Raw genomic sequence first — 17,922 nt, forward strand, 5'->3', positions numbered from 1 at the left:
CCTACCTCATCCTGAGGTGACCTCTGGTTCGTATAGCAGTGTCCAGAGAATTGGAGGACCCCCGTGAAAGATAGGAGTAAGTAAAGGTGATAGATTAAAATACAAAAAACCACCTATACGGCTTTAATAAAAAGGTGCGGTTTTGTAATGAAAAGTTATGGATCGTGTAACTTGATCTTGTTATACTATTATCATCAACAACGTCGACATGTTTCTGCTCCTTCTGTGCCCAGCCGGGTCTACGGATCTATCGTCAGTACAAACAAACAAAATACATATAACATTTATTTACTTACACTACTTGTGTAGTAATCAATAGTGTTATTTTCAACACACTGGTTCTAAATTGTTCTAATTTCCTGTAGCAGAAACAAAAGAGAAACACAACATACAGTATAGGGGGTAATTCGTCAGCACTGTAAATGGTAACTCCTATTTGGCATTATTTATGTTTGTATATTTATACATTATATCTCAAAGGATGGTGTCTAGGCAGACTCTTGTGGATATCGCTACAGGTTACAAGCAAAATCTGTGCACATTACAGAAATATGATAGGATCTTGATTGACCCGACGTTGAGACTACAAAACACCATCTCAATCATGATCCATGAAGCTGTAACCAATGCGTGGATCTCAAAGAAAGAAGCAGATTTTTTAACAACCAAAGTACCCAAGACACCTTTCTTTTATTCGCTTCCAAAGACCCACAAAAATAAGTTCCCACCACCTGGACGCCCGATAGTTTCGGGAATAGGTTCTATATTAGAACCCTTGTCCAAATTCGCCGATGAATACCTCAAACCACTGGTGCAAAAAAAGTGACTTATCTGAAAGATACACGAGACCTCCTAACCCAAATATCTGAAAAACAGTTTGATCCAAACACTATGCTACTGGTGGGTTTAGATGTAGAGTCCCTCTACACTAGCCTTCCTCAAAGAGAAACTCTACAAATGCTAGAAGACCTACTCTTTTCAGAAAACTGGACCTACAACACCCCCAGACACTTTGTGCTCGAATGCTGTCGCATAGCTATAACGGAAAACTTCTTTGAATATAATGGAGATTTGTATTTACAATGCCATGGTACTTCTATGGGCAGCGCATTTGCGCCTTCAGTTGCAGGACTCTGTTAGCCAGTTTGAAGAGCGCCATGTACTCAACAACACCAGGTAATTCTAAGGTAAGAAATCTGTAACTAACAAATATTTCTTACAGATATATCGTTACCGAAGGTAAGCAACTTGTGCGTCAGTACCTTATTATTATTAAATTATTATTAAATTAAATTTGTAATGCGCACAGCTACCCAAAAAGGGTTTCCCGGCGCCTAGCAAATCGCTAGAGGGAGAGTGAACAGGGGAGCATTTACTGCAAAAATAGCCAAGTCTTAAGGTTTCTTCGGAAGCTAAAATATAAAGTCGTTCTTCAGAGAAACAGGAAGGGAGTTCCAGATCTTAGGACCAAGGAAGTTAAAGGAACGGCCACCCATTCTTACAAGTTTAAATCTAGGGATCACAAATTCCCCATGAGCTGTGGAACGCAAGAGACGAGATGGAATATAAGGATGGATGAGCTCTTGAAGATACGATGGTGCGACGCCTTGTTTGATTTTAAAAATATAACATAGTTTTGAATTTGATTCTTTGATCAATGCGGAGCCAGTGAAGATTGCGGAGGAAAGGCGAGATGGAAGCCTGTCTAGGGACTTGGCAAAGAAGGCGTGCTGCAGAGTTCTGCACTACCTGTAGCTTTCTCAAGACCAACTGACACCTGCCAAGGTAGAGAACGTTTCCATAGTCGAGGCGGGAGGTGATGAGTGCCTGGACTATCGTTCGTTGGGTTGAGACAGGGAGCATCCAGATGATCTTGCAGAGGCATCTCAAGATCGTAAAACAGATGGCAGCAACATTCACCACCTGTTGCCTCATGGAGAGGTTTTCATCGATAATAAAGCCCAAATTACGGACATGAATGACCGGTCAGGGAAGGGTGCCCATTTCCTGAGTCCAGTTGTGAAGGCCCAATAGGTCCTTGTGCTTGCCCTGGATGACAACCTTGGTCTTGTCCCCATTCAACTTCAGAAAGTTGATGCGCATCCACTCTGCCACTTGCTGTAAATCACACTGAAGGGCAGATGTGACGTCCTTAGTGGTGGATAATGAAAAAATAATCTGCGTATTGTCAGCATTTGAATAGAGGGATAGACCTGCGTCCTCCACGATGTTTGCCAGGGGTCTAACATAAATGTTGCAGAGCAAAGGGCTCAGGATAGACCCCTGTGGGACTCCGTGTGCTGATACACAGATGTTGGATGATGCCTTGGCGGAAAAAACCTGAAAGGTACGACCGCAGAGGAATGAAGCAAGCCAGGATAGGGCAGAGCCTTCCACCCCAAGAGACCTAAGGGAGTTAAGCAAGATGTTATGTGACGCAGTTTCGAATGCGGCACTCAGATCTAATAAAATGAGTGCCGCAGTTTCCCCTTGGTCCAGATGTTGACACAACTTCTCAGTGACCCCAAGCAAAGCAGTCTCTGTTGAAAAGTTGGCTCTGAACCCAGATTAGGAATGATGAAGAAAAACAACTTTTTCAACATAATGTGTCAATTGGGTGTTAATGTGCTTTTCCAGGACCTTAGAGAAGGCGGGAGGCGGGCATATGGGCCTAAAATTAGACAGTACGGAGGGATCCGCTCCAGCCTTTTTCAATAAAGGAACGACATGGCCCGCTTCCACTCAGGGGGGACCAGAGCCTCCTGCAGAGAAGCGTTAAGTTCTATAAAAACGCCTTTAGATATTCAAGAAAGCTGACGTGTAGAATGTTAATGGGCAGTGGGTCAAGTGGAGAGCCAGACGTGACACTACTTAAGCAGTCATGGAAGGACTTCTCATCGAATGGGAGCCAAGAGTGGAGCTTGGCTGTCTGATTATAGTTACTGTAGCACGTGGGGTGGGGCAAGGAAACCGCACTACACAAGGAGGAAGGAGCAGAAAGTGACCCATAAATAAGTTCAACTTTCTGGATGAAAAAGTCGGCAATGTTATTGCATTGAATCTCATCAAAGACGGGGAGGGGGGGGTGGCGTCGGAGCCAGACAGCTTCTTCACTACAGAAAATAGGGCCCGAAGGCGATTCGATGCCTGAGTGATTGTGTTTGCAATGTAGGAAGTTCTTACCGCTTTACACGCTGTATGGTAACTTTTACGGGTAGCTTTGTAATCACCTTTACGAGTAGGGGAGTACGATCTCCTCCAACATCTTTCTAAGGCTTTGCACTTGGATTTGGTGATTTTAAGATCGTTGGTAAACCACGGGGGAGGGGGATAATGCGCGCAACTGCTTTTAGACACGGGGGCAGACAGATGTCTACGGCCGTAGATAACCAGTCCGAAACAGCCGTGTTTAATGAAAGCACAGGTAAATTAATATCAGGTATGTTAGTTGACAGAAGAGTGTTAAAAGAATCAATGTTCCGCTTACCCCAGAGTCTGAGACTGCCTAAGCTAGTTGAGGAGGCCATTCTCCTTGGTGTGAAATTCTGCAGAATAAATGGGGTTGAAAAATGATCGGACCAATCTAACCGAAGAGTGGGATACTACAGTCATAGCAGAGGTTAGACAGAATTGGATCGAAAAGATGTCCTGCCATGTGAGTAGGGCCCTGGTTGCATAGCCGTAGATTTAAGGCCAGATAAGAAGGCACAGCAGGTACTATTCTGATTGTCCTCAAGGTGAAGATTCAGGTCACCTAGAATTGTAAAATTCGCTGCCTTCAATATAAAGGGAGCGATGAAATCTGAGATGGTGGAAACCCAGGAGCCTGGGTTCCCCGGAGGACGATAAATTAAGATGGCAGACAGGGTCAACTGAGGGGATACGGAGAGTTTGAACAAGGCGGCTTCATACTCTGTAACTGAGAGGGCTTCAAACTTACAGGAATATATAGATTCTAAAATTATGGCAATCCCCCCACCTTTGCCTGAGTCTCGGTCTCTCCTGACGACGTATCCAGGAGGAAGGGCTGTGGCGATGTCTGGGCACCAAGCTGGTGTGGTGCCATGTTTCTGTTAAAAATAGTGCATCAGGCAATTCGGTGCTAAGAAGGTCAAAAATATGATGCTTATTTTTGGCCAAGGAGTGGCACTTGATGCTCCAGAAATGGAGATTTTGGCAGCGGCCTATAATAGCAGAAGCAGGGCTGCGACGAGCCTAAGGATCAATTCTGGTGGTAATTTTTATGGAACGCATAGCACCCAGTGTAAAGTTGCATTGGGTGCAGTTGAAGCCATGATGTGGAAAGCCACAAACAGCGCATTTGGGGTAGATGGGCTTACTTAAATCAATAAGTTGTGCAGCAGTGTATATAATTCTGTTGGTAAAATTTATCGCATTTTGGCCGTAGTTTCTGGCCGCTGGGCGCAGACGGGCTTGCCTCTGGCGCGCTGCGCGCTTGCATCTGGCCACTGAAATAGCGCAGGAGGATCAGAGAGAGCGGCTAGAATGTCGCTCAGTATGGCGCCTTACAACAAGTGGCGTGGACTAACTGACGGAGCAGGTGGTCAAGGGGCGGCCATATTACAAAGTGCAAAATAGTGCTGGACGGAGTGAAAGACCACTGCCATTAAAGTTTAAAAAACACAATGGGCACAAACAGTAATTAAAATAATGGAAATAGCATGAGAACTAAGTTCTCTGTGAAATTGATTTCTTTTAAGGTGCAAGTGTGCGCAGATACAATTTTTAAAAGATCCAGAAACGACCGTTAAAATGAGCGCAAAGCAAGCAAATTGCGGCTGACACTCAACCACTTATCTGCCTACTCTTTGCATTGTGTTGATGCTACACAAGTATGACTACCCCTCCCACTCAGAATGTTAGCAGAGGGCAAAGAGTTTAATCAGATCCAGCATTTCATCCTTCTGCGATTGTTGACATCAGAGATATTTAATTATTTGGAACAAACTTTCTACTCTAAGTGTTGACTGGTGAAACGCCATGTGCTGTCCTCAAGGACTGCAAATATTTTCCACTGCCACCATACTATGTGCCATGCTTACCAAAAATATGTGTGAGGGAGACATTCACAATGACTGTGCCGACCATCAGCTTGTGAACACTTAGTGCCATGTTTTCCTCACTCTAACCTGTTTAGTCGCTCATGCTCTCTCACTCTGAGGCATCTGGTGGTCAGTGCTTAGGTTTGAAAGTTCTACTAAAGAAAATGTCTCTCTCAAATTATGCAGGATTGTAGTTTTTCTTGATTGTCAATAGCATACAGTTTACCAAAGAAAAGCAAAAAATCTTAGTAAATATGCAGAAAAAAAGTACTGACATTTTGTGGACTCAAAACAGAGTAAACACTTCTAAATGTTGAAGACACTAGAAAATACCCATCAGAATTCACAGCAAACACTGGAAAAATAAAGCCTACTTATATGTAAAAAGTGTTAGCAAAAGATTTTCCTGCTAAAGCCTTCTGGGAGTCACCACAAAGAAGAAGCTTTTTGTCATGTAGGAATTCATGGAAAATTCCACACATATATGTTTGGATTACAAGTAAGGTTTCCGTCTAGTGCTACTTGAAAACTGGTTGTTCCAATGATCCATGGCCCCCAAATCGGAATTATAACCCTAGTGGAAGTTCACAAAAAGAATATCTAGTGTTTCTAACCTTTAATCAAAAACTGCCCTTGTCTCACATTGTGTCTTCCAGCCACAAACCTATGCTTTGCTGAACGGAATGTGTACACCTCTGAGGTACTAGCAGTGGTGATGCAGCAGCTGATGGAGCAAAATCAGCTACCCATGCTGTTGATGAGGACCGTGATCCAGTCCTTGACAATGTACCCACGCCTAGGGGGATTCGTCATGAACATCCTTTCACGCCTCATTATGAAGCAGGTAAGTCATCTTTATCAATGGTTGTATAAGAGCAGAGAGGCGCACACAATGAAGTCAATGATTATGAGAGAGTCCAAAAGGAGTTTCAGATCTTCAGTTCTTATTTAAAAAAGTGTTCTTTATTTTCATGTACAGCGGCACAGCCAACGCGTTTCATTCCCATTCGTGCCTTGGGAATTTCATCAGGGCATATATAGACAGTTTATAGCGGTCGTGCTTCTTCAAGAACAGTATGTAAGCCGGTCACGGAAGGTCATAAAGTGTGCCTGCAAACTGCTTCGTGCTTCTTTCCAAGTGGAATACTGATCCAAGTCCCCCCGGTCGTTCTGATCACTGTAGCTTTTATATAGCAAGTTGGCATCCAGCATTCCACGAGGAGGAGCGGAGGAAAACGGGGGCCTCATCATAGGCTCCGTTTGCGTCAACTTGCTATTTCAAACCCCCTACTGAAGTCGGATACTTTATCGAGTACTCGGAACCCCCCCCTTTTCTGCTTTTGGATTTCCCTCGAGGGGCCCGGAACTTTCTTCTTCGTTTGACTTATAAAAGCTACAGTGATCAGAACGACCGGGGGGACTTGGATCAGTATTCCACTTGGAAAGAAGCACGAAGCAGTTTGCAGGCACACTTTATGACCTTCCGTGACCGGCTTACATACTGTTCTTGAAGAAGCACGACCGCTATAAACTGTCTATATATGCCCTGATGAAATTCCCAAGGCACGAATGGGAATGAAACGTGTTGGCTGTGCCGCTGTACATGAAAATAAAGAACACTTTTTTAAATAAGAACTGAAGATCTGAAACTCCTTTTGGACTCTCTCATAATCATTGACTTCATTGTGTGCGCCTCTCTGCTCTTATACAACCATTGGTCTGAAATACATCCTTGGCAGCGGATGGTGAGAGTAGCCGCACCGTCTAATAACTTTGAAACAAATGAAGTGGATGTGCGAAACCTTGGTCAGCTGCTGATTGCTTCTGTCTTTTGTTAAGTCATCTTTATCAATCAAAGTCATATGGGTCTCATAAAAGTTTTCAAAATCCACCTTCTCATACCAGTACCCAATCTAACATGTCACTAACACTCCCCCATCACCATCCTTCTTTTTCCCCCTTCTGGGAGCTTAGGATCCTCCATGTGTACTTTTCGCACAAGTCTTTGTCCATGTTGCAACCCAAAAACATATCAAAGGACTTGCTAATTGAAGGAAATAAGGTGCAGTTCAGGTAATCTGTTATATTTTTAAACGGCAGGTGCCCAGAATATAACATATTTATTTATTCAATCTGCTGCATAAGAAACTCCTATTCCAGAGCTGTGTATGGTTGTAGCATGGCTTGCACTGCACAGTTCTTTATTGGCATTCTGTTCACTTACCCAACTTTAAACACTGCACCCTTACAGCCTAGTAAGAGTACTCATTAACAGTATTGTTTCATGACTTAAGTTATCTGTTCTATTTCTGTCCTTTGCCAGGTGTGGAAGTACCCCAAGGTCTGGGAGGGTTTTATCAAGTGCTGCCAGCGAACGAAGCCTCAGTCTTTCCAGGTGTTACTGCAGCTTCCCCCACAACAACTTAACAGTGTCTTTGAAAGATGCCCAGAGCTGCGGGAACCACTTTTGTTGCATGTCCGCTCCTTCACGCCACATCAGGTAAGCTAGTAGTTAGACTTTTCTTGGTGTGTAATATTGGTGAATACATTGGGACAAGAAACATTAGTGCAGCGGTCTGAAATTCAGAATAATTTTAAAGTAGGGATTTTTGAATTCTAACTGCAGATTCTTCACCTGAAGAAAATCCTCAAGCGGCAGGTTGGATCCAGAAAAATTTCCACTAGATGGCATCATGTGGCACAGCGTTTACTCCGTACCAACCCAGAAGTGACAGAGTGGAGCCTTATAAAAGTGTCACCCTGTGGTGCAGACCTCAGTTTCTATTTTGTCTTGCCCTACGAAGTGGATCCATTGCCATCCTGTCGATTGACTTATAAAAATATTTGACCATGTGCCAGGGATGATGTCTACTCAGAAAACAATGTGATTCAAGCTATGCAGCGAAAGCAGATTGCAAATGTTGATCACAGATTGACACAGCTTGTGTCTTTGGTGCTTAGCTTCCAGTCACCACTCAGTCATCCGATAATTGTGCATCGTGAACCTCAGTGCGGTCCTGGAGCAGGAGGTGAAGCTGTCACCGAGATAAGAAGTTGTGATCAAAAAATAGATTCCACTCCAAGTCAATGGGCCGTTTAGGATCCTGTTCGAAAAGTCAGCACTGTGCAAAGTGCCCCTTCTACTCGAAGTCTCCTGGTAAGTAGAAGAGATCATATAGGTGCAAGAAGACCTGGAGGGACACACTTGCCACTTGAAGCCGTTCGAGAAGGCATGAGATTTTCATATGCAGTTTCCACTGTCCCAAGCGGGGATCGTAATGGCGATATCAGATTCCAAGCAGACGCCCAATTGCTCTAGGCATATGCCACTCTAGAAGATCACAAAAGTGCAACAAGTGAATTTGCAACCAGTGGGTGGATACCACTCTTCGACGGGCCTGGCTTTACAGTCGCTCGAGCAAGCCCCGATCTGAGCTGCGTGTCTGAACAAACGTTTCCTTTGGCAATAAAGGTCCTTCATTTCGCATTGTTTCTCAGAAAAGGAAGTGGGTGGTTGCCTTGCAAGATATTGAATTCCTGTGCACCTTTCCTCCGGCCAGCAGTGAGTTCTCCGGGGGAAGACTCCATCACCCAGAGTGCCTTGCAGCCCGCCGCGCCTGGAGGCACTGTCATTGTCTTCTGCGCCCGGAGTAGCTTAAAACCACTTGCGGCTCCCACTTCGTGGGACCCACGCACCTTTCTACCGGCCAGCAGTGAGTTCTCCAGGGGGAGACTCCATCACCCAGAGTGCTTTGCAGCCCGCCACGCCTGGAGGCGCCTTCATTGTCTTGTGCACCCGGAGGCGCTTAAAACCACTTGCGGCTCCCGCTTTGCGGGACGAGCGGGCGTGCCTGGGCAAAGGGCGGGCCCGTCCTTGCCAGGAAGAGGCAGGGCAGGGCCACCCACCTTGTCTCTGGTTTTCTCCCTGACCTTGATCTCCCCTTACTGCTGTATTTATTACACTCCTGGACTTCTTGTACTTCCAACGGGCTACAGGTACTAAAAGAACTGTTTTACCTGGTGGTCCAGAAAGCACTCAGGCTTGTCCCACAAGGCATTGATTATCCAAAGGCATTGTTAAACTGGCATGTGTGGGAGGTAGTAGGGGTTTGTAGAGTTCTAACTGATGTGTTGGGATCTAAAATTTTCTGATTTGTCTATACAGCACTCATCTCTGCATTGGGGTGTGGGGAGAACGCTTGAGATAGATACAGACTGCCTGATATAGACACATTATTTTACTTTATAAGGTCTCACTACTACCATCCTACTTTCCCCCTCTATATTCGAGGGTGTTAGTGAGTAATTGATAAACATTTTCTTATAATCCTGCCCGTCGTTCAGAGCTAGATGGGTAAAAGGAAGGTTCAAGAAAGGGTCCAGGGTCTAGAAAATACCAAAAAGAAGACATCCCTAGGAACTGTCTGCCAAGAGACATTGGACCGCTTTGAGGAAATTCTATTGGACTGCCATGAGATAGCTGATAGTCAACGAAACTCCCCTATCTTGGCAGAAAATTCTTGTTAGTTTAATGGCAAGTAGAATCACTGTAATAGATCCTATTGCCTTAGCCCCTGGTTCCCCTACTCCCCTAGAAATTCCAGGAAAGGTTGTTCAGGCCAAAAAAATCCCATGTATGTTTAAGCTAAATTCTAAGGGTAAGAAAAAGGGCTAAGGGGTCTTATCACCAAAAGATCCCATATGAGTCCTCTACCGTTCCCATTGCCACCCAGGTTGACTGCCGAAATAGGTTTGACTGCTTAATACGGGACGACCCTGGGGCTGGAGAGGTTATCCCTAGCGAACCCAGAAATGTTTATGCGAACGAAATGGCTGTACTGAAATCTGCCATAGAGTCCCTGAGAGAAGTGGTCGCTCTCAGACAGGAGGTTAGGACTCTGTCGCAGAGGGCTATCTATGGGAATAAAGTATCGCATGATCCCCCCCCAAAAGTGCCCATTCCTGTAGCTCCACCCATAGGCAACAACATTAAGTTGGATTGGTTGAACCATCGTACCGAGTTCTACCATCAAGCAGCCCATGTCCACTCCAAGATCTTGTGTGTAATTTTTCTGCTAGTAATAGGGATTCAAGAGCAGCAGGATCTAGTCTACAATGAGATGGCTTGGGGGTGTCGGGATTCAGGCACATGGACAGAGGGAAGGTGATTCTAGACGAGGGGTTTACCCCCAGGCTGAGGAATGGGGTGCCAATAGGGATGGGAACAATCAGGAATGGAGTGTATAGGAAGTTAAAGGTAACTGTGACACAGTTTACCTCACAGACGTCCCTAAATTTCCAACGGGAAGGTGCAAGGACCCTGACTCCTTAAAGAACAAGGTGACCCATTGGTTTAGATCATTTCGGCACTGCTATTCTATCATCAGAGATGATATAAAATATGTTGGTAGGCTGAACACTCCGGGGGCAGTAAATGATACTATTGTTGTTATATTTGTTGATGAGGCCATAGTTTCAGGGCTCTTGTCAATTGATTCTCATACTTTCCACCAGCAAACACCTCTATCAGGTACACGCATCCATTAGAAGAAGGGGCAGTCCTGCAGAGAACATCTTGGGAGGATCCACGTAATGGCCTGTGTGGGTCATATAGTTCCCAGCAGTGACTGAAGAAGGATGGCACTTTGTTGCATAGATGCAGAAAGGACCACTCCCCTCCCCCACAGTATTCCTCGCCGGAAACTAATTGTTCGAGGCATATGAGCTGCAGATCGTACACTTTTGCAATAGATCGCCACCTGGTGTTGGGCTCGGATGATTGCAGGTTGTTGTCTTCTTGGAAGAAGTCTTTGTAGTCACGAGATAGGTGACTCCTCCCTTGGACAATATTGCGCCTGGTCATCGACTCCATCCTCAGATTGGTTTTTTTCCGCCACTGGGTTCGGATGAAAGTTTTCCGCTCCGGCTAGAAAAGACTTTTTCAGCAACTTCGAAGCGTGAAACTTTATACAAACATTTTCGACGTCGAATAGACTTTTCGACATCACCAGCTACATTCCGGTGCATCGACGCGGGCCGTTGGGCCTATCGACGCCGTACGGCCTACGCCTCATGGACAGAACTCCATTCAAGAGATGCCCGATATGTCGAGCAAAATTCCCTCATAGCGACCATCACGAGGTCTGCAACCTCTGTCTATCGCCGGAACACGACGAGTCGACCTGCACAGCTTGTGCATCCTTCCGATCGAAGAAGACCATTCTGGATCGGAGGGCACGTCGACACGAGATGAGATCAGCGCCAGCACCGGAGGCCATCTTCGAGGAGGAGATCGTCGAAGAGGACTTCTCCGAGGACGAGGATCCACTCGAAGACCTCTCCGAGGACGAGGCTCCACTCGTCGCCGAGGAAGACTCGCCTGATCTCCAGATCATATCGGGGGCAGAGGACTCAGACGACTCGATTCCATCTCGGCAACCCGTGAGTACTCTTGCCCCTGCACAACATACACTACCCAAGCCAAAGGCAACGGTCAGCACTCCGCCCATGGGACCCAGTCGAGACCGAAATATCCCCTCAGACGCCCCGCCTTCGGGCTCGGCTCCGAGGAAAAAGTCTACGCCTTCCGGTGCCTCTGCACCGACAAAACCACATGTGCCAATTCCACCTCCTCCATTGGCACCGAAGCACATACATCCTTCGACACCGAAGGACTCTTCGACACCGAAGCCAAAACGCCCTTCAGTGCCCAAAGACAAAGATCCTTCGGCACCCAAACCAAAAGATGCATCGGTGCCGAAGACTGTACCAGATCCGAAAGCTTCGACTCCGAAACCTTCCGGTTCCAAAAATAAAGATGGAAAGCCAGAGTCCAGCGCCGCAGGGCCAACGAGACCTGTCTCCACTCCAAAATCTCCAACCTCGGTACCAAAGACTCCAAGGCCTGATACAGAGACACCTAAACCCTCTAACAAGCCTACCAATCCGAAACCACCTTTGGCACTGCAAAATTTGCCACAGGACTAGATAACGCCTCCTACAGCAAAAAACACAAAACAACCCCTATCTTCACCGAAAGAATCGACAACGAAGAAGATTGTAGAGGAGGAAGAACTGTTTAGACCAGAACCTAAACAAAGAAAAGTCTGTATCAATCCAAAAACTGGACATGTGGAAGCAATTCCTTACAAGAAGAGACCAGCAGAGACACCACTTCTACCTGTGGTTCCTGCCAAAAAGAAGGATTGTGCAACTTCTCCAATGCACCCTTCCTCTCCTTCACCTTCTTCCTCTCCTATCCCTCTTTACATTGAACCTACAGTTTCTCCTGTTCAATCTCCTGCATCTTCACACCACACTGACGAAGAGTATGATCTAGGTGGGGGAGGGGAATGACGTACCAGAGCCACATGCATACCCTTTAGATGAAGATGCCAATCCAGAATATCCTAAAAATTACGATATATATGGTTTCCCACTACACAATGTGCCCGACATTCCTGATTCTCAGTACTACCCAACAAAACCTTCCCCTCCAGAAGATAGTATTGGGTTTAATCATCTATTAAATAGAGCTGCCCTTTACCACGGGGTCTCAATGCACTCTGATGCCATTGATGAGGATTTTTTACTGGATGCATTTGAGCAGTCACAAAGGTCTACGCAAATACTACCCATGATCAAAGGAGTCATTAAACATGCTCCAGAAATATTTAAAGACCCGGTACGATGTAGGGTATTAAATCCAAAGATAGAAAAGAAGTATAGGCCAGCACCATCTGATCCAGTCTATATTAAGGGACATCTGCCACTAGACTCAGTAGTGTCTAATGCACGGAAAAGAACAAATTCCCAGATTTCTGGTGACACGCCCCCGCCTGACAAAGAATCTAAAGTTATTGATGCGTCAGGGAAACGGATTGCTGCGCAGGCAACAAACATATGGCGCATAGCAAATACGCAAGCCCTACTCTCACGTTATGACAGGGCTCACTACGACCAATTAGGAAAACTAATGGAGCACCTCCCAGATCAATACAAAGATCAGGCAGCAGAGCTCAAACAAGAAGGCAAATTAATATCCAATGCCTCAATTAAATGTGCACTAGATGTAGCTGACACAGCATGCAGAGCAGTCAATACTAGTGTTATACTCAGACGACATGCGTGGTTACGCATTTCAGGTTTTAAAACAGAGGTACAGACTACCATCTTGAACCAGCCCTTCAATCAAAACCAATTGTTCGGGTAGGAAGTAGACAACACACTTGAAAAGATGAAAAAAGACACAGACACAGCTAAGTCTATGGGTGCATTACAATCCACACAGACTAGAAGTGCTTTTCACCGCTCCTTTTATAGAGGAGGCTCTAAGCAAACCGGCACAGATACATCATCTTTTAAAACGCACACACAGACCTCCTCTAACAAAGGCTACTTTAGGGGAGGATACAGAGGCAATAATAACAAGGGAAGAGGTAGAGGTAATAACAACAACCGCTCCTCTTCCACTCCCAAACAGTGACTTCCCTCTGCTTCCCCTACAGCATTCCACTCCTGTGGGGGGCAGATTATCACCGTTCCTACCTGTCTGGAATTCCATCACAACAGACAGGTGGGTAAGACAGATTATCCAACATGGCTACTGTCTAGAACTCACAACAACTCCCCCAAACATACCACCCAGGCAGCGTCCAATGTCCACAGAACATATGACTCTGCTTCAACAGGAAGTTCTAGCACTTCTACAAAAGGATGCTATTCAAGTAGTTCCTTTAGAGGGACGGGGAACAGGAGTTTACTCCCTGTACTTCCTAATTACCAAGAAGGACGGGACACTAAGACCAATTCTCGACCTTAGGCCCCTCAACCATTACATACAATCAGATCATTTTCACATGATCACTCTACAACAAGTACTCCCACTACTACAACAGGGAGATTTTCTTTCAACTCTAGACCTAAAGGACGCCTATTTTCATGTTCCTATACATCCTGCTCACAGGAAGTATCTAAGGTTTGTCATACAAGGACAGCACTATCAGTTCAAAGTCCTTCCACTCGGGGTCACAACAGCACCACGAGTGTTCACAAAGTGCTTAGCAGTAGTAGCAGCACATCTCAGAAGACAACAGATACATGTCTTCCCTTACCTCGACGATTGGCTCATAAAAGCAAAATCGTTCAACCAGTGTGTCCAACACACAAAACAAACAAATCAGACATTGCATGACTTAGGGTTTACAATAAACTAAACCAAGTCGCACCTAGAGCCTTTGCACGTTCATCAGTATCTAGGAGCTACCATAGACACATCTACAGCTCTAACGTATCCCAGTCCAGCCAGGATACAATGCATTCAGACCTTAGTCTCCATTTTTCAACACCAGCAGTCTCTCCAAGCCAGAGTGTTCATGAGACTGATAGGCATGATGGCGTCTTGCATCTTCATAGTTCCACATGCAAGACTGCAAATGCGCCCATTACAAGAATGTCTAGCACAGCAGTGGAATCAGGCTCAAGGTCAGCTCACAGATCTGGTGTTGGTAGGCAGCCGTATATATCGCTCTCTGCAATGTTGGAACACCAAAAACTTGACAGAGGGACGGCCGTTCCTAGAACGTGTTCCACAGATAGTGCTCACGACAGACGCATCCCTCACAGGATGGGGAGCCCATCTCTTACACCAGGGGTCTCCAAACCGGTCCTGGAGGGCCGGATCCATGCCAGATTTTTAAAATAACTACATGTATCTCAATGGGGATATCCAAAAAATCTGGTATGGATCCGGCCCTCCAGGACCGGTTTGGAGACCCCTGTCTTACACTATACCACACAAGGCCAATGGAACAACCAACAAAAACAGTTCCATATCAACCATCTAGAGCTGCTAGCAGCTAGCAATTTTCCTAGCACTCAAAACTTTAGAAGTACAAAAGCTGTCTTAATCCAGATGGACAATATGACAGCCATGTATTACTTACAAAAACAGGGGGGGGGGACACTCTCTGCAACTGTCCCAGCTTGCACAGAACATTTGGAGATGGGCCATTCCTCAAAACATACACCTGACAGTAGAACACCTTCCAGGAATTCACAATCAGATAGCAGATCTGTTGAGTCGACAGTCACAACAGATTCACAAATGGGAGATACATCCACAAGTTCTTCAACCACTCTTCCAAATGTGGGGGCATCCACAGATAGATCTGTTTGCCACCCACGAATGCGATATGGATGCACTGGTCAGGCAGATTTGCGTACGCTTTTCCGCCTCTCCCACTCATTCCACTAGTAGTGCGCAAACTCAGACAACAGTCTCTCAAACTAATACTAGTAGCTCCCACATGGGCACGTCCGCCGTGGTTCACCACACTACTAGATCACTCACTGGTTCCACATCAAAAATTACGGCTCACGCCCTCCCTGTTAACACAGAACCATGGAGAAATAAGACACCCAGAACCAAGCCAACTGAATTTGGCGATCTGGCTCCTGAAGTCTTAGAGTTTGGTTACTTAAACCTACCACCAGACTGTATGAACATAATTAAAGAAGCTAGAAGACCCACAACCAGAGCATGTTATGCCACTAATGGAAAAGATTTGCAATATTTTGTAACAATAATCACATTGATCCACTGGATGTTTCCCTTCCAAAATATTATTTGCTACCTTCTACACCTACAAAGGTCCAATTTAGCTTATTCTTCCATACGCCTGCATCTGGCAGCAATTGCAGCCTATTTACAGAATAGATAACATCTATCTCTCTTCAGAGTACCTGCAATCAAAGCATTTATGGAAGGATTAAAACGAATAATCCCACCTAGGTTACCACCTGCTCCAGTATGGAACCTAAATGTGGTCCTTACAAGACTTATGGGATCCCCTTTCGAGCCTTTACACAAGTGTGAATTGCAATTCCTAACATGGAAAACTGCTTTCCTTGTTGCCATCACCTCTCTCAGAAGAGTTAGTGAAATACAAGCATTCACAATACAAGAACCATTTTTTCAGATACATCCTAATAAAGTGGTTCTTAGACCTAATCCAAAATTCCTGCCAAAAGTTATTACTCCTTTTCACCTTAACCAATCAGTAGAGCTACCTCTGTTTTTCCAAAACCCGGACTCTGTTGCAGAAAGGGCTTTACACACCTTAGATGTTAGAAGAGCCATGTTCTACTACACAGACAGGACTAAATCCTTCAGAAAGACAAAACAACTATTTGTATCTTTCTCTCCCCCATACAGGCAACCCCATCTCTGAGGGAGGAATTGCCAGATGGATTGTAAAGTGTATACAAATATGCTATCAAAAAGCTAAACGTACACTAACGGTTCCTCCTAGAGCGCACTCCAATCGCAAACTAGGAGCCTCTATGGCTTTCTTAGGAAATATACCACTAGAGGACATATGCTAGGCAGCAACATGGTCTACAAAACACACCTTCACTAAACACTATTGTGTTGATGTGCAAGCCAAGCAGCAAGCTGCAGTAGGCCAAGCTGTCCTTAGAACACTGTTTCAGAATACTGCAACGGATACAAGCTACCACCGCTAGAGGAGACACTGCTGCACAATTGTTGCAAAAGTGTACGATCTGCAGCTCATATGCCTCGAACGGAAAATGCTACTTACCAGTATGCATCTGTTCTTGGCATGTAGAGCTGCAGATTCGTACACGCCCTCCCGCCTCCCCGGGACTTGTATCCGTTCCAGTACTCATCTTACTTAGATGCACACGTATGGACATCCTTTCTCTTTACTTCTACTAACGCCATCATTTCCCATCATGGCGAAAAACCATCTGAGGATGGAGTCGATGACCATGCGCAGTATTGTTCAAGGGAGGAGTCACCTATCTCGTGACTACAAAGACTTCTTCCAAGAAGACAACAACCTGCAATCATCTGACCCCAACACCAGGTGGCGATCTATTGCAAACGTGTACGAATCTGCAGCTCTACATGCCAAGAACGGATGCATACTGGTAAGTAGCATTTTCCTTTCGCTAACTACTACAATGTGTGGCGTGTTTAATGCTACAAATGTAACTTCCAGCATAACCCTGAATGCTTGTTCAGTTGAAGTTGGGTGTTTTACTTCTCCATCATTCAGAATTCTGGTCTGGAATGTGGCCAGGTTTCTAAACTATTGTCAGACCCCGACTGGTGCACATTCATTGATACCTTTGACATAATTTTCCTACAGGAAACCTGGAGTCTGTCCGCTCCTCATAGAAGCAGCTTTTCCACTCTCTATATTGCTGCTATTAAGAAAAAGCAGGGTAGACCCTCAGGAGGCTTACTGGTCTGGGTGAGGAATGCTACAGGGTCCAAAATTAAGCACCTGCATGTAGATGCGCAGGATATTTTGGCGTTGGAGTCGACTCTATCTAGTAGTTGGAAAGGCAAATTTGTTAATGTGTATAATAGGGTGGACATTGCCACGGAGGAAAACCACTACTCTACGCATACTGGACTATGCATTGTCTAAGTACCTGTATAACACCTCCGCCATAGTGGTTAGCGACTTTAATTGTACGTTTGAACCTCTTGCTTTAACTGCCCCAGATCTGATTGAGGACTGTGATTGGGAGTGGTCAATTCCACCTCTTAATTTGACGAAGGTAAGATGGACGAAGAGAGGTGGTCAGTTGCTTGCCCTTACACTGCAGCATGATTTGAGAGCAACTAATGGAACAAGGTCAGACTTGAATTGGGACCACACCTTTAACAGACCAAACCATTCAAGCAGAATAGATTACTGTTTGACTACCCCCAATCTATGGCCCATAGTAGATGACATGGCCGTGGTGAAAAGATTTGAAAGTGATCACAACCCTCTTGCTCTTCTTATGCAAGGCAATGTTCAGTCCGACATAAGGGGGTGTT

The 17,922-nt window shown here is 45.3% G+C and overlaps 1 protein-coding gene across 3 annotated transcripts in view; it reads left to right on the forward strand.

The window, feature by feature from the left end:
- SYMPK (symplekin scaffold protein) overlaps positions 1 to 17,922 on the forward strand; it is a 1,074,905-nt gene that overhangs the window by 926,839 nt on the left and 130,144 nt on the right. For all 3 annotated transcript variants that reach the window (XM_086938396.1, XM_086938395.1, XM_086938397.1), the window contains 2 exons: positions 5,720 to 5,907; positions 7,387 to 7,563. In XM_086938396.1, the coding sequence (XP_086794522.1) occupies positions 5,720 to 5,907; positions 7,387 to 7,563 (365 nt within the window). The remainder of the gene's footprint in view (positions 1 to 5,719; positions 5,908 to 7,386; positions 7,564 to 17,922) is intronic.

This window comes from Lissotriton vulgaris, chromosome 9 (assembly GCF_964263255.1).
Source record: "Lissotriton vulgaris chromosome 9, aLisVul1.2, whole genome shotgun sequence".
In the NCBI taxonomy this organism is placed as follows: Eukaryota; Metazoa; Chordata; class Amphibia; order Caudata; family Salamandridae; genus Lissotriton; species Lissotriton vulgaris.